A 26948-nucleotide genomic window follows, 5' to 3' on the forward strand; every position below is an offset into this window, starting at 1 on the left:
GTAAGCAATAGTGAGGTTAGACACACGGTATTAGGCAATGATGTTAAATCAGTTGATGAGGTGATGAATCTTCATCGACTGAGATGGTTGGACCACGTGTTACGTATGCCTGAACACCGATTACCACGACGCGCTATGCTGACTAGTGTAGGTGATGGTTGGAAGAGAGTTAGGGGCGGCCAAACCAAAACGTGGTATCAGCGCTTGAAATCACTAACTTCTAGTCTGAGCCATGTTGACAAATGCAAACTACTTGGTTGGGGTCCGCGTGACTATCGTAACCAATGGTTGGAGACTGTGGGTGACATGGCTCAGAATCGATCACAATGGCATAGGTGTATACACTCTTTATCTTTCCTTAAACCTTGAGATTAAAATTGCTTCATAACTTTCTTCCTTCCTATACTATATCCTTATATACAACCTATAATTTATATACTACCACCACTATATTAACTACTTCTATGAATCCGGTGTTGATCTTGTTGTGCTAACGAGGTATGGCAACTTGGACTGATGCATAAATGTGCCTCGTCCTATGTTGTAGCTGACTAACTGATAGCTTTCGGTTGAGTATACACTTCACTGTTGGAAGTGGATAGGACACATACTGGGGAAATCATCAAACTGCATTACGAGGCAAACGCTAACTTCAAATCCTGAAGGGAAACAAACAACAAATCACTTACAATCATTCTTCATAATCCTTGAAAATTCTTCTTTATTCTGTGAACATATTGCACGTTTTGATATAAGACCACCTGGATAAGGCATAGATAATGATTCTGGTGGATAATTATTTTGTTTCATATACAATAGATTATTTGGATTTTCAAATACTGGCCATACTGGTGATTTAGGCAAAACAATAGGATTAGGTACAAAACGTTTAGCATCATATTGACTATTAATAGGGAATAATTTATCCTGATGAAAATGATTATGTAATAGATGCGGTGGATGATGAGGTAATTGTGAATATGGATATAAATGATAATTTGATGGTACCCAAGGATTATTCATGAAAAACGAGGAGTCATCAGTTGGTTGAAGGTGATCGGGAATTTTATAAGGTGGTGGTGGAGGAGGCGGCGGCGGAGGCGATTGGATTATATTTTGCGAATTTATATCACCTATTTCTTGTATCATTTGGTTAGCTAAATGAAAAAAAATACAAAGCTCAGAAGATTGAAAAACAGTCGTAAAAACCAGATTACTAGTAGAGATTAATAAATTAAATGTGAAACAATCTCATAACATGTAGTTGTCATGACCTAAAGGTTCACGTTTATCTTGCGGATCATGAAGTTAGTTTACATAGACGTTAGGTATTAGCTGGACTATTAAACAATTCGGAAACCGAATGCAATAAAACATAAAAATATCTATTTTCTAACTTTACGGATGAATTTTCGATTGTTACAATGACCGGATAGAATGTCCATTGCAAGATAATGTGAAGGGGCAACTGCTGACGAGGTCGAATCATCAACGTGCGCTGATATCCAAAGTTAAAACAACTAATCAGTAGAAGAGGTTCTTTCGTCTAACAAAATGACATGTTTACATACAAAATATTGAACATATGGGTAAAAAGGATTAGAACTCATTTAACAAATAAACGATTGGTAGATATACGCCATTCAGTCTGCAATTTATTCAATTTTAAGATCAATGTTCATTCAGTAACATATACACTGTTTAACTACCTAAGATGCCCCTAAATGCCCTGGTACGGCCGAGAGTGGGGAGGGCCCGCCCCCTCTCTCGAAATTCTCTTACACGGCCACGCGTATATAGCCTCTGTCAGGGAAGTCCTACTCACTGCCTTCTCGTGGCATTACTGTTGTTTACGAAATTGAGAGGACAAAAAGCGAATGCCCGAAGCATTAACCGGGTTGGTGGGTGTGGAGTGTCCACCTAGGGGAGTTGGAAATCCCTGATTCCAAATCAATGGTGCACGTGGGCTCCAGTATCCTGAGGGAACAGATGGAGCATGAACCAATCATTGGTCACCGGCTACCATGGGACTGTATCTCCTCACGATGATCCATTGCCTTGTGGATCAGAAATAGATTATTGTGAATCCACAACCTAGTGACCGACAGTTTTTGATGAATGAAATAACGGATGATAAGGTTTAAGGTTTAGAAAGTCAGTCAGTCAGGTTCAATGTATGATCTGAGGTATACGTATCTCGGTTCAAGTTGACATACTTTAAATCAGCACAGTGAGAGATATGAAGCAAATGAGAGGAGAACAGGGTCAAACTCAAGTACTTTTCTAATGATGGATTATGAAAAGGGAACGCTAAGATCCAGTTCGTTTGGAGTACATTACCATGAAAATGTCGTGTGATAATGTAACTCATATACGTGGTATGAATTTGTGGACTTAACTTTATGCGTTAGGGTTAGTGATACTATAAAAAGTTCATCTTTATTACATACAAAAACTGCAATTTCAGTTTACTTACAATAATCAGGACAATCTTCCTCGAAACCACATGGTTCCTGTGAAGAATGTGGTAAAACTAATTGGGGTGTTATTTTTTGTCCAGAGTTTGTGTAATTAAAAGGCAAGTGTTTATTTTCATTTGACTGATGATGATGACAATGTTCATTATCTTGTTGCTGCTGTCGACGTCTTTCCTGTTCTTCATGTACTGCAAACAATTCTTGAGATTCATTTACATAGGAATGTGAAGAACGATGTATCATCATTATTTTCATTGAATTATTACTATCGTTATTATTAAAGTGGTTGCCAGTTTTATCATTCTCACCTGGAAGGGTTCTATCATGGTCACTGTCCATGTTATCATCTACACCAACATCATCATTTTCACCACAACCACCACCACCATCATCATCATCTTGTCCATCACTACGAGTGTTTGATTCAATGTCTTCGTCATTCGGTGGTGTTTGATGCACAGCGTGATCATTATCACCATCATCATCATCATTTACACCAATACCATCATCTGCATCACCGGAACTAGAAGCATTTGTTGAAAAATCACCACTTTTCTCGTATATTTTATTTTGATCATTGGATTCAACATCACATCGACCCTTAAAAAAAAAGAATTTATTCTTATCTACAAGAATACATAGATACAAATATTAGCAACATTTTAACATCTCTTATTAGCTTCGATGAGGATGTTTACATTTTCTTAGATGGGACAAGTTGGTAGCTACCGACTGACTGCATGGAGGATCAGCGAGTCTCGCAGAACTACAGTATTATACACAGTGGGTTGGTGCTATACATCATACTCTCAAGAATACGAATAACAGGATGACTGATAAACTTTTAAATAAGTAGGTCTACATGATCAGCCATCTTTCAGTTCTCAAGTGAAGTTTGATTGCTGAATACTTCTAAAGTATCATTTTATTTTCAGCAGTTCCTAAATATACCTGCCTTTTCCATCTCTTTTGCTTTAGTGGTGGGCAACGAAAGCAAAAGAGATGGAAAAGGAAGCGGCTGTAGGCAACACCAGGCAACTATTCAGACTAATAAAAGAAACCGGAATTAAGAAGTCAAGTGTAAGTGAGACAATCTCGGAAAAAGACGGAACCCTTATCTGCTCTCAACCTAAACGTTTAGAACGATGGGCGGAACACTTTAAGGAGCAGTTTAGCTGGCCTTCAGCTACTGCACAACTACCCACTATTCCTAGAAAACCTGAATGGAACATTGAGGTAGGCCCCCCGACCCTACTTGAAGTTCAAAAGGCTATAGGTAATCTGAAACGAGGAAAAGCAGCTGGTCCTGATGGATTGGCTCCAGAGGTCTTTAAATATGGTGGTCCAATTTTAGCGATTAGGTTGACTAATATTCTGGCTAAAATCTGGGAGACGGATGTAATCCCATCCGACTGGTCACAATCACTGATTGTCCCAATATATAAAAAGGGGTCAAAATCATCCTGTGATAACCATAGAGGGATTAGTCTGACTAACATAGCATCTAAAATACTAGCCTCAATAATTATCGGGCGCCTAACTAAGACTCGTGAACTGCAAACACGAGAAAATCAGGCTGGCTTCAGACCTGGTCGTGGCTGTATCGACCACATATTCACCATTCGTCAAGTTTTAGAGCACAGACACGCTTATCGGCGTCCGACAATGATAGTTTTTCTTGACTTGAAAGCAGCATTTGACTCTGTAGACCGAGAGGTTCTGTGGCAGTGTCTGTCATTGAAAGGTGTACCTGAGAAGTACATAAACCTTTTGAAGGCTCTTTACTAGAACACTATTAGTCGAGTAAGAGCTTATGGCGAACTGTCATATGATTTTACAACCTCAAGTGGTGTCCGTCAAGGCTGTCCACTATCCCCGTTTTTGTTTAACTTCATTATAGACCTGTTGCTGCAAATAACACTCTCTTCGACTGAATCTACAGGAATTGATCTCCTACCAGGGGAACCACTAAGCGACTTAGAATACGCAGATGACATAGTCCTGTTTGGTGAAGACGCTGGCAAAATGCAGAGTCTTCTGTTGGAACTCAGTAATAATGCCAGGATGTTTGGGATGCGTTTCTCCCCATCCAAATGTAAATTGTTACTCCAGGACTGGCCTGCGTCAACACCCGAACTAAGGATAGGGAGTGAAGTAGTCGAACGCGTCGACAACTTCACTTATCTTGGAAGTCTGATCAGCCCTAATGGGTTGGTGTCTGACGAAATCTCATCACGGATTCAAAAAGCTCGTTTGGCTTTTGCCAACTTACGTCACCTATGGCGAAGGCGAGATATCCGTCTATCAATTAAGGGACGAGTATACTGCGCAGCAGTTCGTTCTGTTCTACTTTACGGCTGTGAAACATGGCCATTAAGAGTAGAAGATACTCGTAGGTTACTAGTATTTGACCACAGATGCCTTAGAAATATTGCTCGCATCTGCTGGGATAACCGGGTAAGTAATAGTGAGGTTAGACGCAGGGTATTAGGGAATGATGGTAAATCAGTTGATGAGGTCATGAATCTTCATCGACTGAGATGGTTGGGCCATGTGTTACGTATGCCTGAACACCGATTACCACGACGCGCTATGATGACTAGTATTGGGGACGGTTGGAAGAGAGTTAGGGGCGGCCAAACCAAAACATGGCATCAGTGCTTGAAGTCACTAACTTCTAGCCTGAGCCATGTTGGCAGATGCAGACTACCTGGTTGGGGTCCGCGTGACTATCGTAACCAATGGTTGGAGACTGTGGGTGACATGGCTCAGAATCGATCACAATGGCATAGGTGTATACACTCTTTATCTTTCCTTAAACCTTGAGACTAAAATTGCTACATATCTCTCTTCCTTCCTATACTATATCCTTATATACAACCTATAATTTATATACTACTACCAACACTAAATTAACTACTATGAATCCGGTGTTGATCTTGTTGTGCTAACGAGGTATGGCAACTTGGACCGATGCATATATGTGCCTGGTCCTACGTTGTAGCTGACTGACTGATACCAAACATTGTCAGATCTTCACTAGATATGCTGACAATCTAATCTTTCGCCCAATAGGACTATATCATCTATGTATTCTGGATCGGTCAGGTCGTATCCAGGTGAAAAGTCAGTGCCAGAAAATTCGGTTATAGGCGCCACTACTTCCACAAGTGTGTCTCCGATAAGACTGGGGTGGAATCATGCCAGTGGATACCCAAAGTGAATGTTACTTCTATACATTACTTGGAAAGAAACTTGTTCACGAAACCTTAAATAACTTCGAGAACATGAATAGCGTGTCTTTAACAGTAAAATATATGCATTCAAAGGATTGTCTACTGTCGGACATTGCCCGGAAACTTATCGATTATTACGGTAAAGAGACAGTTAGGTCAATGAAAATAACCAGTATGTCTTGGAAAACTGATGAAGAGAGAATCCCCGGTGATCAGATTTTGGTCAGATCTGAGACGCTCTCCAATTTGAACTATCACTATAGGAGTTATTTTAATTCCTCATTAACTGTTTAGCGACTCCCGTTTAGAATATATGCATGACTTTGTGCATATAGTACGATTTACAATGACTAAACAGCTGCAATCTATTTGCATCTGTTCAGGGGTAGATGCATTGGTATAAACTAATTCATAACTCAAAGTCATGTATCCACTTTAAGAATGGAGTCAAACTTTCAACGTCCTAAATATGTTTATTGTTAGATTGATTCTAGTGACTGGATAGCATGAGCAAGTCGGTGTTGCGCAAGAACAAAGAAAGGATCACTATTAATGATGCCGAAGTCACTTTCCAATATGAGTAAATCGGTAGGGTTGATAATTTTTGGATAGACCACTAGCACAAGGTAAAGCCCATCATTGATATTATTTAAACTTTATGGTGTGGATGCACCATATCACGTGAACCGACCTCGGCTTTCAGAGTGAGTGACAGTAATGCAAAATACACCTATTGTTCACTGGTTTAGTGAATCAGTAACCAGATGTTCGGGAAAAGTTGACAGAACAAGTTTTCTAAGTATTGGTCTGAGCTACTCAATTCGAAAGAACGAACGTAATAATACAAAATAGTTCACAACAAAAATGGCGCTAAACAACCGCAACAACTCTTTGACCCCAACCAATGACAATTAAGAGACCGGTGATCAACTGATGATCTTCGTGTAAAGTGAGTGAGTATTTTCTGGTAAAATGATTTAAGAGTGTGTATGAAAATCGCGGGAGTGAGAATTAAGATTTCAGAGACCGTAATTCAACTAAACCTATAATGTTTCGAAATTTGAAATAGTCATTTAAAAAAGAATTCTTTCCCTAACTGATTCAGAGAGGATTTATGGAAAATATTGAGATTTCTAACAAGGTTTCAACTCACAAAGGAACACGAAAAATTATTGATCTTATATGGATCGGTAAACGTCAATCGATTTAAGAAGAAAGAAAACAGTCGGAAATAGGTAAACATAGAGTTGTCTTCGACAAGTAACAAAACAACTACATAGCAACACTTACTCGATTAAAAATTCCTGGTGAATCAATACTGGATTCCATTTCATCTTGTGTAGCTGATGAGCATGTATTTGAGGATGATTGACGAGGTAATATGTTATCATTTTTCCTTTGAATAGATGTCATTGTACGCCAACATTGACTATCAGGAGATGGTTGAAAATTAGGTGATTGATTTTTATTAGATTGTACAATTGGTGTTTCTGATTTATTACACCAATTGATTGATTCACGCCAATCACAATTGATTGATTGTACATTGGTAGAAGATGATGGAGAGTTCTAATAAAGTGATACAGAAGATGAGAATGCTAAATGGTGTAAATTGTAGAATAAAAGCAAGTTATTGGTAGTAAATGGAATTCCATGTTGCCTTGTGACCACAATAGGTCAATGTATATGGTATACGTTCTTTCAAGAAATTGCAATACATATGAACTAGTGGTCTAGTTTTTTTTAAAAAACTTCCAAACTTCGAAAGACTACAATCACTCACTTGCTTATATAAGGACACTTATCGGATTGAAGTTCCTTAAAAAAGGGTTATTAACATGTCATCGAATAGGAAAATTTAAGAGAAAACAACTTTCATGACCTTGTGTGTATTAGAGCATTTGGTGGGGAGGGATTTTCAGTCCCTAATTGACTCCGAGAATCTGTGTTATAAATAAAATAATGGTCAATAGTAAATATTTAGGCATTACAATATGTTCAAATGTTTTGAATATTTGGAGTAGAGTTTGCATAGCATCCAAAAAGCTGGGGGAAATTTACTTCCAGGTTAGATTTTATTATTAGTTACCCGGATAAAAAACATGCAACTACAAATAGGTAATTACTAATGCTATGGATATTTAATCCAGGATCTTAAGACTCTGTTTTTATGTATAATTTTTTAAACTGAAGTGGTTTTTAGGCTGAGACTACTGTTCAAGCTTTGCTGGAAAATAATGATCAGTCAGCAACAACGTAGGACCAGGCACATTTATGCATCAGTCCAAGTTGCCATACCTCGTTAGCACAACAAGATCAACACCGGATTCATAGAAGTAGTTAATATAGTGGTGGTAGTATATAAGAGAAATGTTGTATATAATGATATAGTACAGGAAGTAAGATATAAAGCAATTTTGATCTCATAGTTAAAGAGAAGACAGAGAGTGTATACACCTATGCCATTGTGATCGATTCTAAGCCATGTCACCTAGAGTCTTCAACCATTGGTTACGATAGTCACGCGGACCCCAACCAAGTAGTCTGCATCTACCAACATGGCTCAGACTAGAAGTTAGTGATTTCAAGCACTGATGCCACGTTTTGGTTTGGCCGCCCTTAACTCTCTTCCAACTATCTTCAATACTATTCAGCATAGCGCGTAGTGGTAATTGGTGTTCAGGCATACGTAACATGTGGCTCAACCAACTCAGTTAATGAGGATTCACAACCTTATCAACTGATTTACCAACGTTCCCTAATACCCTCCCTGCATCTAACCTCACTATTACTTACCCGGTTATCCCAGCAGATGCGAGCAATATTTCTAAGGCATCTGTGGTCAAATGCTCGTAACTTACGAGTATCTTCTACTCTTAATGGACACGGTTCGCAGCCATAACGTAGAACAGAGTGAACTGCTGCGCAGTATACTCGTCCCCTAATTAACAGACGGACAAAACCCGTGAGGCACTTGAATTCTGAGCGTTAGATTTTAGTGATCTGAAGATTAAACTCTCGATATGGGGCTTAAAAAGGGTGAATTAGATCCTTGGTCCAGTCTTACTCAACAATATCACCATCGGAATCCAAGATCAGATCAGAGGTGACAGCAATCAAAACAAACATATGCAAACAACTGGGACACATATATGGACAACATCTATAACCAAGCTACCAGTCCACTGTGCAGAGATTCTAGTGATTCACTTCTTACTGAATTATGTGTTGATGTTGTCAAGAAAACTTCATGAGAAAATAATCTAGACCAGAGTATAAAACACCTTCAAAAAAGACTAGTACTTCGTAGTCGTCTTTGATCCTACTCGTTAGGTGATATCACTCTGCATCGCAAAGTACCTTCAAACTAAAGCTTTTGTCTTGATTTACAATTATAATAAAAGAGTAAACAGTATCAAGCGTATTTTTATGTGATTGCTTACTTTAACTATGAGTGTGATGTCTTACAATTATTCTGCTGGTTGATGTTTATAACTTTCTTCCTTCCTATACTATATCTTTATATACAACCTATCTTTTATAAACTACCACCACTAAATTAACTACTTCTATGAATCCGGTGTTCATCTTGTTGTGCTAATGAGGTATGGCAATTTAGACCGATGCATATATGTGCCTGGTCCTACGTTGTAGCTGACTGACTGATGTTTATAGAAACTTTTATAATATTGCTTCTCAGTCAGTCTTGAGTGCTGTTAGAGGTATGAGGGCAGTTATCACTTCCCAGTTGCCCACACCATGGAAGGGTTCTTCTAGAGGTACCTGATAAGAAAATTGGGTTAGAGGTTGTCTTAGTGACCTTGGAGCGTGACCGAAGTGCCCAAGGGACAACTGCTTGATGTCAGTCACACAAGACCTTTTTGTGGGTAATTTTTGTGTTAACTCCGTACTTGTTGGGACCTTAGCGCCGGAGACGGATATCCGTGGGATAAGGTGAGGTGTGCATTTTTAGGGTCGACCTTCTCTAACCCCACCCCTCCTTGTGGGAAGGCAGCATCGCTGTTATGCTGGTTGTCTGAAGGAAACACCTTAATGCCGTCACACCTCTGTTCAGTCAGCAGTACGACTTCGCCTTCGGACCTTGAGTTTGCTGCTTTTAGTCTTACCGCTCTTCAACCGACCTGCCTGGCATGGTAGGACCTTGAGGAACGATTGTTCCAGCCAGTATTGCTCGATTGATTCATCACGATAGGCAAGCCCGACCACCACGTCAAGGTAGCAGCAACGGTCGGGCAATATTGCTTCTACAGTATGCTGTAAATCTTTCTTTTCTTTCGAATAAAACTAAATTGTATGTAATATATGAGGTATTTTAGCTAATGGATAACATACAATAAAAAGTTATTTATTAATTACCCAAGAACTAGTCTCATGACTCTTTTTTGAAAATTTACTAGAATTGGTCAAACCAAATTCAATTCCTTGTCTTTTTGTTTCAGATAATAAAACTTGAGGATTTGAAGAACTTAAAAGACCAGAACTTCGATCATTTTCTGATGATGTGTAACTTTGATCACTTCCTTTTCGTTGAATTGAACTCGGTGGACTATTTGTTGAACTAACTACTGAAGTAGCAAAACCTGGTGCCAATAAACGTGATAACAATGGTGTACTTCTAAGATCTGCATGACATAAACTATCAACTTTATTTTTATTCATTTCAATAGTTTTTAATGACTTTTCATGATTGTTAAAAGAAGTCGCTGTTGTTGTTGTAACAGCAGTAGAAGTTGTAGTAGTAATATTATTATCATTAGATAAATTAAACGGTCGAACAGGACGATCAACATGTGGAAATTGTTTTTCACTGTTTGCATTATTGCTACAAGATGTAATGATTTGAGGTTTTTTCAGGATTTGACATTCCGCTGATCCGTCTGACAAAAAACAAGCGAACAAATCGTATTTAAGGTAACTATGTATACCGTGTACAATGGAAAAATTAAAAGTCCACAGAATCGATTTATCACAAGAATACCTTGAAAGAGAACACGACAATAGCAGATTAAAGAAAAAGGACTAAGAGTGACTAGAACAAGGATTGGCATCCGTGTTTGAGGTTTATAACAATTGAAAGAAGTTAGTTTAGCTCACATACATCAATAAAAATAGGTCTCATGTTAATCAGGAAACTTGGGGTAAATTGTAAACTAATGTAACATTATTCAAAGTAAAAAGTGCCAAGCATAATTGTTTGAAAAATAGCACACCCGATCTACTATTTCATTGTTTTCAATACGTTTTGAAGGAAAAGATTCATTTAACAAGGTGGGAGTTTGAAAGAAACATTCAATATTTACATACGATAAGATATCTAGTATCAGATGACCTGCATTCAGTCAATTTCAAAGGTGCTTCAGAAGTACTTTAAGGAATACTTGTTTACAAGACGTAAGTTTATAAAACACAGGTTTATTACAATCCACAAGGAAAACAGCACATGAAAATCTCACAACAACAAAAAATACAACAATGAAATAAGGTATAGTATAATAGTAGTAATCAATATTTATTTATTGAAACACATGATAATTGGTACAAAGGGGCACCAGATATATATCCCCCACACAAGTCTCATTTGATTTGTGTGAGGGCTGTGATACTGCCCAGGTACCCAAACTGAAGCAGGTGGTTTTCTTAGGGGCCCACACCCGGAAACTTTGACCCAAAGATCTGATCCACAAGGCAGTGGAGCATCGTTAGGAGATGCAGTCACATGATAACCGGTGACCAGCGATTGGTTCATACGCCATTTGTCCCCTCAGGATCCTGCAGCCTATGTGCACCATTGATTTGGAATCAGGGTTTTCCAACTCCCATAGGTGAACTTCCCGTGTCCACCAACCCGGTTAAAGCGCCGGATACTCGCTTCTCGTCCCCTCAATTTCGTAAGCAACAGTAACGCCACGAGAAGGTAGTGAGTAGGACTTTCCTGTCAGAGGCTGTATACGCGTGGCCGTGTGGGAGCATTTCGAGAGGGAGAGCGGACTCTCCCTAGTGTCGGCCGTACCAGGGCATTTGGGGGCAATCAGTATTACAAGAAATTAATTAATTACATAGAGCTCGAAACCGTGAATAACTAGTAAGCCATATATATATAGTACAAAGAAAATTTACCTTTAATTCGGGTACCTTATAGCTACTCATGGTATTGTAACTAAACTGTTTCAGCAATGAGTCAGTTGTGACTTATGTAGAATTTTACGCAAATATGTATCGGTCTGAGTTGACTCACAACAGCACGGATAGGGAACCTATCAGTAGAGAAGTATGGGACGGAAAGCCATGTAGGATCCCATCGAAACCCGATTGTGATCATAATTAGAAAAGAACAAATAAGATTGAACAGCCTCAGTAAAAAACTTTAACTATAGACACTTTTCTATTTCGAAGGCCTCGGTAATCGTTAGATCCTCTATGTCCGTGCACACAGTTGGCACACTTTACAACCATCGTATAAGCTAGTTTCTACAGAGCGAATGGCAATGCATTTTATGTAATACAAGTAGTGTTAAATTAACCAGCATTACATTACGCACGAATGAAGAATAAATGAACGGTGACTGCTAAGATTTATTTATGGATTATATATATATATATATATATATATATATATACTTATTGTATAACTATCAAGTAACGGTCATATGCATATTCATATTCCCTTTATTATAAGCTCCCAATTGACCTATTGAATAATGTTATACGACTTATCATTTTTAATTTATTCTCAATTTATTAGCTACAATCTTCCATACTCGCAGCCATGTTTGGCATGATCTTTTACAATAATTATTATCTGGTTTTAAAGTTTGGTGCGGTCTGATCTGTTTGTATACAAACCACGTATTTGTGAAATATGCGGTTCATACAACGGAAGCTGATATTTGTGTTCTAGACTCAACGGACAGGGCTAGACGAGTAGTTACTATTTTGAGGACCAATAAACATTCAGATTTGGCTCTATGCTGATCGTGATGGTTAACGCATCATCGGTTTAGCACAGGGACAATTTCATATAAGCCGGTGTCCTGCTTGGTGACTTTGTCACGTGATAATTGATAAGGCCATAGGACATGACACTTATTATCTTGTATTACTCCGTAAGATAAAACCCTCGTTCAGGACATACAGTTGTTATTACATCCATAGTATAATTTTGTCATGCTTAAAGATGATAAACCTTAAGTAATCATAAAGCGGGGAAAATCTAATGGTTGTGCTCATTCTTGTACGCGAATCCTTTGGTGTGAATGTAGGATTATCAAAATCGACTCTGAGTGATATATGAATTATAGAATTCTGAAAGGTTTTCACCTTTGCTACTCACGTCGTACCAGACAGGATAGCGTACACTAGTTTGTAGTGTTTACTGAAGTAGTTTCAATCTGTGGTGGAAGACATTTAAAGTGATCAAGTTCTCAAAATGAACGAGTAAAACATTAGACTAACGTTGAAGAGGTGGATCAATGACAGAGGCCTTTAGAGGCATTGTATGTTTGAAACTGGTTCCACGTAAATCAGTCTGAGTGTTAATTTCCAGTCGACATATAATAAATTTGACTTAAAGTCAAATAAACATATGTGATTTCGGTTGGTGAGTTGGATTTATTATACCTAATACTAATCTTAGCGTGTTGAAAAACAAACACGTTATCCATGAAAAATGAAACTGAAGTTGCCAGGACTAACACAGGCCATTAAGCCTCCAGTCCTTTCCAAACTGTAACTGAAACTGATAATATGATGATAATATTGACGGCAAACAGAATATTGAAAACCTAGGAACTAGACAATACACACGAAGTATAAATTATCAGCACCAGGTACAGGAATTCTAGAAAGATAAATTTGACTGACACAACGTAATAACAGAAGGAAAGCAGACAACGACGGCCTATTTTTTTTAGAAAATAGTCAATTTCGCTCGCACACACACACAAGTGCACAAAACCCAAAAACAGACAGCAGATTAAAAAAAGCACAACATAAACTATTTAACGGATAGCAGGAACTCACTTAAACGAGAAACACTGTAATGATAATGATTTAAGGAAATTAAACATAAATGTAACACAATAAAACAAAATAGAAAATACGCGACAAAGATTCTTTCATACTAAGTTTTGTACAATGGATAGAAGCTGGAGGAAGTCAAGCAGGCGGTTGAATTGCAACAAGTAACGAATCTAAAAATCGGTCGTAGTTGGGTAGATAGACAGATTTTTTCTATCGCTTAAATTTTAGATTTTAAGACAATTTCATAATTTTTGTCCTCATATTTTATTTCTTCTTTTCAAACCATACTTTTATGTTTGGCCTTGTCGATTACAACTGATAGTATTATTATGTAGACCCAGTATAACATTTTATCACACTTAGCTCACTATGCATACATGATGTGACGAAGTGGGCTGATGTATATTTGTGCTAAATCATACGTTAGTTATCACTGGCTAAAGTTACTAACACTGATAATGTACCAAGTAAGATATAAACTATAATTTTAATTTCTGTTTATCCTATTTTTGTTTGTCTTATCCAACGCAGAAAATCACTGAGGTATATAATGGAAAAGGTTAGGATACTGTGGTTTTGAAGAATATTAAACAGAAAACCATATCCTTATAGAAAACCCAGTACGTTGCATATAGTTTTGGTTATGAACTGACACCAATTAAAAGACAATTGGATATTGTAGTGGAATAAAGACCGGTGTTGGTATGATTCGAAATTTGTTACGATTGTTTATTACTGAATTTCTTCAGGACTCATTGCTAGAGACAGGTTCTAACTAGTAACCAACACGCATCTTTTATCAAAGGATCATAAAGCGGCGAACCTTAACCTAGGTCGGTTTAGAAGATCCGTTAATGTAATCAAAACTGACAAATGCTTTTTTTAACGTCCTACAGCTGATATAAGTCTATTACAAAGACTTATACTTTTGCAATGATATGTCCAGAAGCATGGAAGGAGTTCGGAAAAAGAATTATAAAGTGTTGGGTTATTTGCTATTAAGTAAACCGTTTAACATGAAGATCAAGAAGCTAGCTAACAAGCGTGATACATGTGTAAACAGCTTACTATCAATGATCTTAAACTATCAAACACAGATTAGTGTTTTGCGACTTCGACTAACAGCCTGGTGACTGAATTGAATAGCTTACACTGTGGTGCTTGGTCAGTACTGAGAATGCGACAAAATAATAATATTTAGTTGAAGGTGGGGTGCTAATAAACGTATTTTAATCTTGTAGATGACGGTTAGAATTTCGAGCCATTCAAAAGTAAAATTCTATTATACAGTGATAGACCTAGGGGACCTTAGGGCACACAATAGTCCCAGAGGTCATACTTCGTTGGTAAGTGAACTTATCTCCAGATTTTCTACCATCGAGAAATGTTGTAATAAATCTTATAAATGAAGACAAACTTACATGTGACAGGTTGTAAAAGATCGTGTGAGCCAATCTCACGTTTTAAAGGAATTCCTCTGGGTCTTAAAGAAGAAGTCCTTGGTGGAGATTTTGGCGTTTTCTCGGTGGGAGTACCGCTTACCACATATCCAGTTCGTAGGGAGAATCCATCGTTCTTTAATGGGTACCGAGGTGGAGGTGGAGGGGGTGGTGGTAAGTTGGTCGATTCTACAGAATGTGTATGTTTCTTTGAATTCATATTATGAGATGAGTGCCTTGAAGATTCATTCCCAAAGAGTGTACGAGTGTAACTAGATGATTTACTGCCCTCATTGGACTGCATAGTTAATGAGCTTCATGTGGCTTTTAGACGGATCCATGTACTTTACAGGTATTGAAAATCTGAAAATGAAAGAGCAGGTTACGTGATGACGTAATATACGAAACAGATTGTATGTCTGATACCGATCTTTAATTCACATAATTGGGAAAGCGTCAAAGTTTCGAGTTCATTCGGTGAGACTGTCTAGTTGATCTGACATAAGAGATTAAGACAAAAATAGAACTTGAAGAGATTGCGGAAAGGTGGGAAACCGTACAAGTGACGGAACATGTATTTAGGCTGTCATTAAAATACAGAACGATTAATCACATTATAAGTTGTCAACATATTTCTACGTATGTAGAGGAGGGTTGTTCGGTACTACAACCAACTTTGGCTAGACATATCAAATATAAACGGGATGGAATTATTAGCGAAAAGGTCTGAGCAGTCGACTCTGGGTAAGTTGGTGTTCATTTAAGAACTCCGACTGAAATAAGTAACATCGCTCATAGAACAATATCAGTTGAACCTGGAAAAAAGAAAGTGCGGATATTGTACAAAACCTATAGATTTGGTATAATCTCTAGATTAAAGCTTAGAACTGAATATAGCTTAATATCTTATTTAACTGGGAACTCAGGAGAATCCATTTTACCCATATGCGAAAACGTGGTTATAAACACTACAATGTTTAAGGATTTTTCTCATATTTAGATATATATCTCATTATTATTACTACCTGGGAACCCTTCTCTGTTGACGAATTTACTGTAAACAAGAAAGGAAACCGACAGCCTCTGTGTGCAAATAAATTATAATTATAATTATAAACTATAATGTAGATAAAAACCTTATCATCCCGAACAACCTAGAAGTGTAAACAAAACCACCAAACGGTGTAGCGTACCATATCGAAATCCGCCATTTTGAGAATGATTTGTAAGGGTATAGAAAGAGATGAAAAGTTTTGATTATGAAAGCTTTCATTCATTAGCATCAAAAAGAAAACACAAGGTTTGAAAAGCATAACGAAACGTGGCCAGTATGAGATGCTCTGCTAACCTTTTAAAAACATTCAAATTCAGATTTGTGTAGTAAGGACAAAAAGCCTTCGGCCTATGTTATTCCTTTTCTAGTAAGCCCATGAGGGTGTACAGTCTTCTCTTGGATGAGTCAATTTAAGGTACAGACATCACTGCTTCGGGTAACGGGTTCCAAGAATTGGTGACTCAGTGTGAAAACTTGTTCTTTCTTGGCTTTTCTACTCGCCTACTACGTCCTCTGAGATGTCCTCAGTCAGTCAGTCACAACTTAGAACATCGTACGTACGTACATCAGTTCGAGTTACCGTACCACATTAGTACAGAGATGCATTTGTCGATTCAAATCCCATAGTGGTAGAAGTAGTAAGAGTATAAACAGAAATCCGAAAGATTAGGGTTTGAAAATGTGTAGAAGGAGTATATTCCAGTGAAATAAATTCGGAAAGAGAAAAAAGAGAGAAACATGAAGAACTCAGATTAGAATTTGGCAGAACACAAAGAGTGGATGCACCTTCGCCATTGCAAATGATTCTGAGCGATGTCATTCAAGGTCTCTAATCATCGATTGCTATCATCTCGCGTATATATTAGGTCCAAAACCATTTCTTAGCATTCTGTAAGTTAAAATCAGACCACCTCCTAATCTGCTGTAAGACAGAATAAAGAGGTCCAGCTTTTCAATCCGCTCTCTATATGTTAAACCTCAGAGTTCTTGAATTCCACGAACAGCTACTCTATGTTCCTTTTCCAAGATATCCGAGTCACCTTTTAAATAATAGCTTGCGGCCTGAACTCAGTTTGAAGGCCTAGTTCTCACTAAGGTTGTGTACACTGAAGTGAACATGGTAGTATTTAACTTGGTGATTGACCTTCTTATAGCCTTTAGGTGTAACCTCTCAGCAGTGGGTTGTGGTCTTATAATCATAACTCCCTGTCTCATGAAGATCCTTGCGAAACCGGATCACTGTTGCAGGCATTCTGCCTATGTTGTACTTACTAACATTTGTATCCCCGAAATGCATGTTAACACACTTTGCTGCGTTGATAGTCACCAGCAACTCTTTAGACCAGCTAATCACAATATATAAGCCCACCTGAAGATCGCATGCATCTGAGCCTCCTGTTATTTCTAGACAGATTTATGCATCAGCAGAGTATGTTAGCATTGGGGTCTCAAACATACTTGAGAGTTCAGTTACGTGCAGAGAATAAAGTAAAGGACCTAGGACAAAACTTTACGGTACTCCATTAAGTACTGGTTTCCAGGTGGAGCACATGGAATTTATTCTTACCTTCTATTTACGACCTATCACGAAATCATTAAGCCATTTTAGGAGGGGTCCATCAATTCCTAGATTTTCCTGCTTTAAGAGCAGTCTATCTGTTGGCACCTTATCAAATGTTTTGATGAGGTCTATGTGGAAAACGTCCACCTATTTCCCATTACGTATACCCTTTACACGTTGCTCTGTTGCCATAAGATTTCTTGTGCAAGATAAACTTTTTCTGAAACCACGTTGTTCACTGTTTAACTAGTAGTTGGTTTCCACGAATGTCATTATGGTTTTTCGACTATTCTTTCCAGTAATTTAACTACAAGACTAGTGAGGCTGACAGGTCTGTTGTTCGATGGAAGTTGTCTTGATCCTGTTTTATGTACTGGAGTGACGATTGCATCCTTCCACTCGGTAGGTAACTTACCTTGACCAAGTGACAATGAATATCGCAGTCAGTACGGCTGCAATACATCATGCAATTTCCCTCAGTACTTTGAGGTTTAGGTCATTCGGTTCAGTTGACCCTACTGCGCTTAAAGTGCTAAGGGCCTTAAGTACGTTGTCTCGATCGAAGTTCACGGCGAGGTTTTAGTCGAGGACTCCAGAAGAGCCGTTAAGACTATTCGGAAGACTGAAGATTCGACTACCTCAAAGGATTATAAATAGTTGATTCAGTTCACTCCACTATTCTAGAATTACAGTTTCCATTGTTCTCCACACACACTTCGGGTTTGAACTGAAGATAAGTAGGCAGTTGCAGAAGTGAGTAAAGCCACAAAATAAGTATCTTCATAAGTCTCCGACGTTTATGCCGACCACATTATTTTCGTTGGATAAATCCCAGCTGAAGGCGCTTAGCCAAGCATCCACACTATATCATCATTGGATATATTGTGCTACGAGAATATCGATAGATTTGTTAATTTATTCTTCTTCAACAAAATGATCATAGGAGACGCAATATTCTCACAAACCTCCTTGGGTACCACCGGACCGCACTACAGAGAATCAGATCGATCATATTTGCATCATTAAAAAATTCAGAAGGACAATGGAAGACGTGAGAACTAAGTGAGGAGCTGATATAGCCTCAAATAACAACCTGGTGGTTGCCAAGATGAAACTGGAGGTAAAGAAACACTGAACAGCCGGGGAAACTCCATTACAAATGTTAAATACAGCCTTCCTTTGAGATACTGACAAACTCAACGAATGCAAGATAACTCTCAAAAACAGGTTCCAAACATTACAGGATATACTGAAAGAAAAAGAAACTGCTATAGAGGAAATCTGAAGAGGAATCAAAGAAGTACTAACTTCGACTTATCAGGAAGTGCTGGGCCACAAAAAGTATCATCATACGGGATGAATCTCTATCGAAATCCTGGGTATGAATCAAGAAATGAAAGACAAGAAGACAGCAGTCAACAGGTGTTGATAAGAACAAGGTACAGAAGGAACACACAGGAGCAAACGAGCAAGTGAAGAGCGTTATTAGAGCTGACAAGTAGAAATACATGGAAGACCGGCAATAACAACAGCCGAACAAGAGCAGAAAATGTCAACACACAGGCTCAATATACATAAGCAAACGAACAACTGAAGAAGAGCATAGAACTGGTAAGAGGGAATGTTTGAAAAACTAGCAATGACAGCGGAAAAATGTTGCAACAGAAGGAAATATGGAACGACGAAGAAATTGGCACGGGAGTACAGTAAACTAGAGAGAACGATCAATGACAAAGAAGGCAAGACAATCACTGGGATTTAAGAACAGCGGAACAAGTGAGTTGGACACTTTAAAGAGCTTTTAAATAGACCAGCCCCATTGAGTCCACCGGATATTGAAGCACCACACACAAACCTTCCTGTCGATGTTACTGAAGTCAGACATGGAAGCAACCGTTAGCATGTTCAGCGTTCTATCCCAGGAGATTTGGGAGGACGAACAAGTGTCACTGACAGACTTGAAAGAAGGAAACCTCATCAAGATACCAAAAGAAAGAGATTTGAGCGAATGTGAAAACTACAGAGGCATCACATTTCTGTCAGGACCACAAAAATGTTTTCAACAGAGTATTGCTGAACAGGATGTAAGACGCAGTAGAAGTTCAACTTCGAGATTTACAGGTTCCATTCCGTAATGATCGGTCATGCACAGACTAAATTCCGACACGACGGATAACCGTGGAACAATCAGTTGAGTGGAAGTCGTCATTATACATAAACATCATGGACTATGAGAAGGTGTCTGACGGTGTGGGCAGGAAAACATTATGGAAACTTCTTTGACACCGTGGGTTGATTATCTGGGAAGGCCGTCAACATGACATAGAATTTATACAAAGAACTACAGTGCAAAGTCGTGCATGGAAGACAGCTGATAGATGCATTTATAATAAGGATCAGAGTCAAACAAAGCTGTCTACTCTTCCATTTCCTCTTCTGGTGACTGTTTGGATTATGATTACTTCGACATCTGAGAGGGATTACGTAATACAATAGACAGCTTGCATGCAACTAGACTATCTGGGCTTCAAAGGTGACCTGACCCTCCTAGCCCATAAACATCAACAAATGTAGGTCAACACGAACAGTGTAGCAGTAGCCTCCGAATCAAAATATTCAGCTCAAACAAGGGAAAACGCAACATCCTCTAATATAACACAGACGAGACCAACCCAATCACCTCTGATGGAGAAACTCTGGAAGATGTAGAATCTTTCTCATACTTGTGTAACAGCATCATCGATGAACAAGGAGGATCGGATGCAGATAATACAATGTTCGCCAATATTGACGATTGTTTACAAAATCGGACGTTCAGTTTACTGGAAATAAACGGGAAATCGTACTGGCACAAACACATCTACTGGATGTTTGCTATCATAGACTTATTAATCTCAATTATTGGTATTAACCTGCGACAACATTATAACCTATTCATTGATCAAAGCAAATTGAGGTTTGTACATGGAAGCAGTGAATTATCTGTTTTCAGAATCTCAACTCCTTGTTTCTGATAATTCCCAGTCACAACTAAACTATGATGAGTAGAAGTGTTATAAGTAATGTGTTAACTTAGAATCCACGAATTACTACTTGTTAAGGCAGGTATAGCTAGATAAGCACAAATCAACATATCATATTTAGAATTCGTAATCAGCGGGCTATCAAGTGTGGATGAATCATTAGTCCGTACAAATATCACAACCGCTACAGTATAAATGAGGATTCAAATTTCTGTAATCCATTGTACGTTTTCTCCTCAGGTTTATCGTGTGCCTGTCAGACTAAGTTTTGGATGTAGACTCTGTATTATCTGAAGTGTGCTCATCAATATTAGAATTAACAATGAAAATTGGAACGAAATCACCTGGGTCCTAGTAACTTATTCGTTTATCGTCATTAGCTTGCACATGAACCACGGATTAATCAACAATTTTTAGGGGGCCTCTGATAGATTGTGTGAAATCGGATCTTGTACGGTGATTTTTGTCTAATCAATTTCATCATTGTTTCCTTTGCGTATGATCCGGTGGTGCTTCGTTGGAAGACTTTATCTTCTCTCCTCTCAGGGTCTTCGAATTTTTCATCAGTCATAGAATTGATGCTTGTCTTCAAGTGTTTGGCATTTATTGCTCGCGTATCAAGATCAAAGAGCTTTGGATTCGTAAGTGATTCTTCGCACTTCGATTCTGTAGTTAACAAGTTATGAAGCACTTTCTAGACCCAGGAAAGATTATCCACAATCAGTGATGAGGATTTCACTATTTATGACTGAAGATTTGTCGTCTCCAATTTGCAAATTACAACACCGAGGAATAGGAAGGTTATGGCCTGTAATGCTCGAAATAAAAACTTTGGTAAGATAAATTATAGCATCGGAATTTAATGACTTCAACTTTTCGACCGAAATGATCGACTTGATAGTACCAACAATGAAATCTTCAAGGGCACCGATGGACAAGTATGAAGTGGATTACCCCAAGCTGTAGATGAGGATGGTATATGATTATTAGAGTCACTCAATTTAAAAGGACCTGAATTGCACAGTTTAACACTACTCGCGGCAAAATAAACAAGGTCTATAAACCGACTCGATGTACCCGATTTTACCCACACTTAAAACATTTAGCATGATGAAAGACTGTGGTAATTAGAAATATTTGAATTAGTGTATGAACTAGGAATCCCCGAAACAACGCAATTTAGACGAAACAGAACTAGATGGGCACCAACGAACGTATTGTATTTGAAATTCAAAATCAGGCCGTCATCAGGCAAAAAGGAATCACTAGCCCATACAAACAGCACAAAGACGCATGAATTACACAAGTGAAATCTACCACAGAATGAACATTTACCATACCTGTGCTCACCTCTGTAACCTGCTTTGCTCCTCTTTGTCGAACATTTTTCATATTTCCTAGAGAATGGGAACCATCGGTAACCAAACGCGAGCTTGAGCGACAATGAGTATGTACTTCACCACGACGACTGAGAAAAGTATCGGAAATTTCCACTAACTGAAAATCAAGCTCATTTACAGCCTAACATTTAATACATGCTGCTCTGATTTTTTTGGAATGAACCCTTAAGTTTCCGAATTAATTCTTTTTCCAAATTCGGAAGATTTATCTCAGTAGTCAGAAGATCATGAAGTTGAGTTATCAACTGGTCATCAAAATTGCACTTCTCAGCCTGTTTCTGTAGTCCAATTATAAAGTCTTAACTTCATATCATTTTGTAGCATCATTTTATGAAACTGTGATCTCTCTTTGCATTCAAAGCTACTACACTGTCCATGACTAAGTACAAATTCCTTGAGATATTCATACGGCAATGAAACTGGAACTCTTGAAAAGTCAGATTCTTTAGCAGATTATAAACTTCCTTGCCGATAAACTTCAGAAAATGAGTTATGAACTTATCACCTTTAATAAATTTTCTAGTTACGCACTGTGAGGACGGTCCACAGGTGAACTCGAAGAATCTCAAAGAAGCTCAGAAAGAGTCGAACATATTCCATCCAATATGCTCCCGGAAGAATATTCCAGAATCACTGCGCGTAGCTTCCCTGCTGAACAAATACTAATAACCCCCTGTGTACGGATTGGATAAATAAAATGATGATTTCGTTTTTACTAAAAACTATAAATACCTGACAGTTTTGTACCATAATTGACCCTGTTTAGAATATAATTCCTTCCACTTGTCTTTTGTCTTCTCATTTGCAACTTGGAAATGTTCTGGTGTTCGAGTGTTCAAGTTATACGTGACATACTAAGAGTCGAAGTTCTACATATAACATTCACCATATTTCACAACGCTCCATGTAGTTTTCAAAATCATCCTGACTTGAATTAATATCCAACTGCCCAAGATTTGAGTTAATCGCGACATCAGTGTAATTATTAGAAGCATTTGAATGAATGTACTAACTAAGAATCCTCGAAATAGTGCAATTTAAGCCAGGTAGGACTCGATGAGCACAAATGAGTGTACTATATTTGAAATGTGTAATGAGCACTCAATCAAATACAAACGGATCATCAATTAGTACAAATAACATACCAACATTGAAATGATTAAGTCTAGTGGATGATTCGGTTAGGGATTGATGGCATTTCAATAGCTATACAAGCTTATCAGCCTAGTGGGCATGTTGCGATTTCGTTTGGAGAATTTATCAAGAGAGCTAGTGACTGGACCGCATGACAAAGAGAAAGGTGAAAAATTTTTTAACCCTGATAAAAATTAGCCGTTGACTGATAATTGTAGGGTTAACTTTATTAGATATTCACTGATCATTGAAATGATGATCAAGTTTGAGAACTATAAAAATAATTTCTAGATTTATGAAGGAAAGCTTTTGAGCATGATTTATAGTTCTCAACAAAAGTGTAAACTTACATTGTTCATCATCATGCTATTTGTTGATCAGTAACAGTTCAACCAACGGGTTAATAAAGCCGATGATTACGACAATGAGTGACACATGTTTGAACTGAATATGAAGTTATTGATCTCTTAAAATGAGGGATTCTTTATATCCTTGACGATTACCAACAAGTTTATTAATAACTGGCTGGAATCATTCACTGAATTATACATTTGTATAGTAGTACTTACTTACTTACACCTGTGACCTCACATCATGGAGGAACATAGGCAGCTCACTTACATTGTCAAACCAACTTTGTCCTAGAAAAATCCTCTCCAGTTCTTTCCAGTTGCTAGTATTCTTTCTCATATCTGCTTCCAATTCTCGACGCAATGTGTTCTTTGGCCTTCCTATTTTCAGTTTCCCTTCAAATTACCAAGTTAGTGCTTGCTTCATGATGCAGTTCGACGATTTCCTCAATGTTTGTCCTATCCATTCCGAACGTCCTTTACTAATTTCTACTTCAACTGGAAGCTGGTTTATTTTCTTCCACAGTAGGCAGTTGCTTATGGTATCCGGTCAATAACGGACATTGAGTAACTTCAGTAGACAACAATTTATAAATACTTGTATCATTTTGATGATGATTGTTATGGTAGTCCTTCACGTTTAAGCTCAGTACAGTAGAACTATCTTAACGTTCATAGTGAGCATTGTGACTTTGATGTTGGCTTGCAGACAGCTGTTTTGAATTCCATATATTGTTCAACTGTATGAATGCTGCTCTTGATTTGCCAATCCTTCCCTTAACGTCTGCATCAGATCCTCCTTGTTCATCGATGATGCTGTTGCAAAAGCATGAGAAAGATTCTACATCTTCCAGAGTTTCTCCATCAGAGGTGGTAAGGTCGGTGTTCTCCGCGTTGTATTTGAGGATCTTGCGTTTTCCATTGTGTATGTTGAATCTTTTTGATTCAGAGGCTACTGCTACACTGTTTGTGTTAACCTACATTTGTTGATGTTTATGGGCTAGGAGGGTCAGGTCACCTGTGAAGCCTAAATCGTCTAGATGTCGAGGTATTCATAATCCAATCAATCACCAGAAGGAAGAGGGAAAGGGGGAGAGTAAACAGACTTATCTGACTCTAGTCCTTACTGGAAATGCATCTGTCACCTGTCCTCCATGCACCAATTTGTTGTGTAGTCCGTCGTCTGAGCTCCGGATAATGTTGACAATCTTCTGAGCTACCCACTCCATTGTGTCGAAGAAGTTTCTATAATGTTCTCCTGTCTACACAAGTATATGAAAGATTCTAAATCTTCCACATAAAATAAGTTTATAAACAAAGTCTTTTCTCTTTTTTGAAATTTGCATAAAATTTACACTTTTATCAAATCATAACATACTACTACTCATTGCTTTTGATGAAAGATTAAACAAAAAAGTTTTGTTTTAATCACTTCATAAATTCATTGATGTGCGATAATTTATTCAAATTAATCACTCATGAATTTGAATGATTTAATTCAACTTGAAATGGGATTCAGTTTTCAATTTGTCATTGACCATTATACGTTGAATACTGTACAGTAAAACATAATAAATAAAGAAGAAAAATAGAAAAAATTTCTGATTCATTTGTTTGAAGATTTTCTAGTAAATAAACCTTTATATTCTGATGGCTCGTTGGTAGACCCTAGGAAGCTTCAAGAAGTCGAGAAAGAGCCGAGGACATTCTATCCAATCACTGCTAGGGAAACATTCTAGAATGTCGACGTGTAGCTTCCCTATTGGATGGATAAGAATGATCCCCTACGTGCCTATTGGCTGTCCGAAATGATTATTTACTTTCAGCCAAAAAAAAACTATAAATACATGAGATTTCTATACTATATTTTGTACTGTTTTGGGGAATAAAATTCCTACTTACTAGTCTTCTGTCTTCTCTCTTGCGACGTTGCGGGTTCGATCGTTCAAGTAGTCTAGTAGTACGCGACATAGTAAGAATCAAAGCTCTACATATAACAATTTTCAATAGTTATATAGACTTTATTATAGTTATGAATGAATTCAAAGTTATGTCCCATAATAATAATCAACCAGGTCTGTTGGGAGATATCAACTCACTGAAGGTATTGGTGAATGGTTGCTCAACTTCATGGATTGGTTGAAGTTAGACGTTAATACCGTTAGATGCCGGCCGGCTCTGTGGTTTATCGGTTAAGTGCTCAGTCGCGAGACCGTTAGATACTGGATCATCATCAGAAGAGGGTTTCGTTGAGATTTTAGTAAATTCATATAGTTGAGATCATGAGCCAGTTGAAGCTAGATCACTGGTAGGTCCTGGATTCGAATCTCGCGGGACTGGATTGTGGATGCTCACTGCTGAGAAGTCCCACGATAGGACGAAACGGCCGTCCAGTGCTTTCAGGTTTTCCATGGCGGTCTAGCTTCAATCGACTCATGATTTCAACTATATAAAATAATCTTATAGTTTATTTCATCAGTCGATTTAAGCTAAACTATCATTGAAAACCTGGAAATATTGGACGGCCGTTTGCTATTAGCATAGGACTCGTCATCAGTGCGCATCCACGATCCCACAAGCGGGATTCAAAACCAGGACCTTCAGTCTCGCGTGGGAACACTTAACCTCTAAACTACTGAGCCGGCATTCAACGGTGTTAATATCTAACTTCAACCAGACTGAGGGTCTTGGGTTCAAATCCCGCTAGTAGGATCAAGGGTGTGCAATGCTGAGGAGTCCTATACTGGTAGGAAATGACCGTCCAGTTTTTCCAGGCTTCCAATGGCGATCTAGCTTTAATTGACTCATGGATTCAACTATTAAATTTATAGCAGCTCACGTACATTTTTTTGTTTCCAGAATAAACAAATTAAGACAAGTACCTTAATTCAAAATCTATTTTAACTACTAATTGTTTTCAAAATTTCAATGAATTCACTTTAGATTTTTTCATCTCACAGTTACCAAGTGAAAAACACCTGATAGGATGGAAATATCAATGAATTGAAAGAGCTAGTTACCAGGTTTTAACATGATTACCTATATCAAAAGTTCATGCACATCAATCAATTTACTATTTATACTGTAGTGAACAGAATACGGGTGGGGACAATCGAATGTATTCGAACACAAGATTACACAATGTCTTAGTAAAAACTGAGAACCATACAGTTAATAATTCATTTGAAAAATATCAATCAATCGTCTCAGACTTGATTGTTTTTTTGATTCCAA

General features: G+C 38.0%; 1 protein-coding gene across 1 annotated transcript in view; it reads right to left on the reverse strand.

Moving 5' to 3' along the window:
• Nucleotides 1-15496, reverse strand: part of Smp_136460 (hypothetical protein) — a gene marked incomplete at both ends in the record, with an annotated part of 29177 nt that extends 13681 nt beyond the window's left edge. Inside the window, 6 exons of the mRNA XM_018790199.1 lie at nucleotides 690-1157; nucleotides 2477-2665; nucleotides 2981-3077; nucleotides 7004-7282; nucleotides 10091-10611; nucleotides 15175-15496. Coding sequence (XP_018655566.1) covers nucleotides 690-1157; nucleotides 2477-2665; nucleotides 2981-3077; nucleotides 7004-7282; nucleotides 10091-10611; nucleotides 15175-15496 — 1876 coding nt within the window. The remainder of the gene's footprint in view (nucleotides 1-689; nucleotides 1158-2476; nucleotides 2666-2980; nucleotides 3078-7003; nucleotides 7283-10090; nucleotides 10612-15174) is intronic.
• Between the last annotated feature and the right edge of the window lie 11452 nt (nucleotides 15497-26948).

This window comes from Schistosoma mansoni, chromosome W (assembly GCF_000237925.1).
Source record: "Schistosoma mansoni strain Puerto Rico chromosome W, complete genome".
In the NCBI taxonomy this organism is placed as follows: domain Eukaryota; kingdom Metazoa; phylum Platyhelminthes; class Trematoda; order Strigeidida; family Schistosomatidae; genus Schistosoma; species Schistosoma mansoni.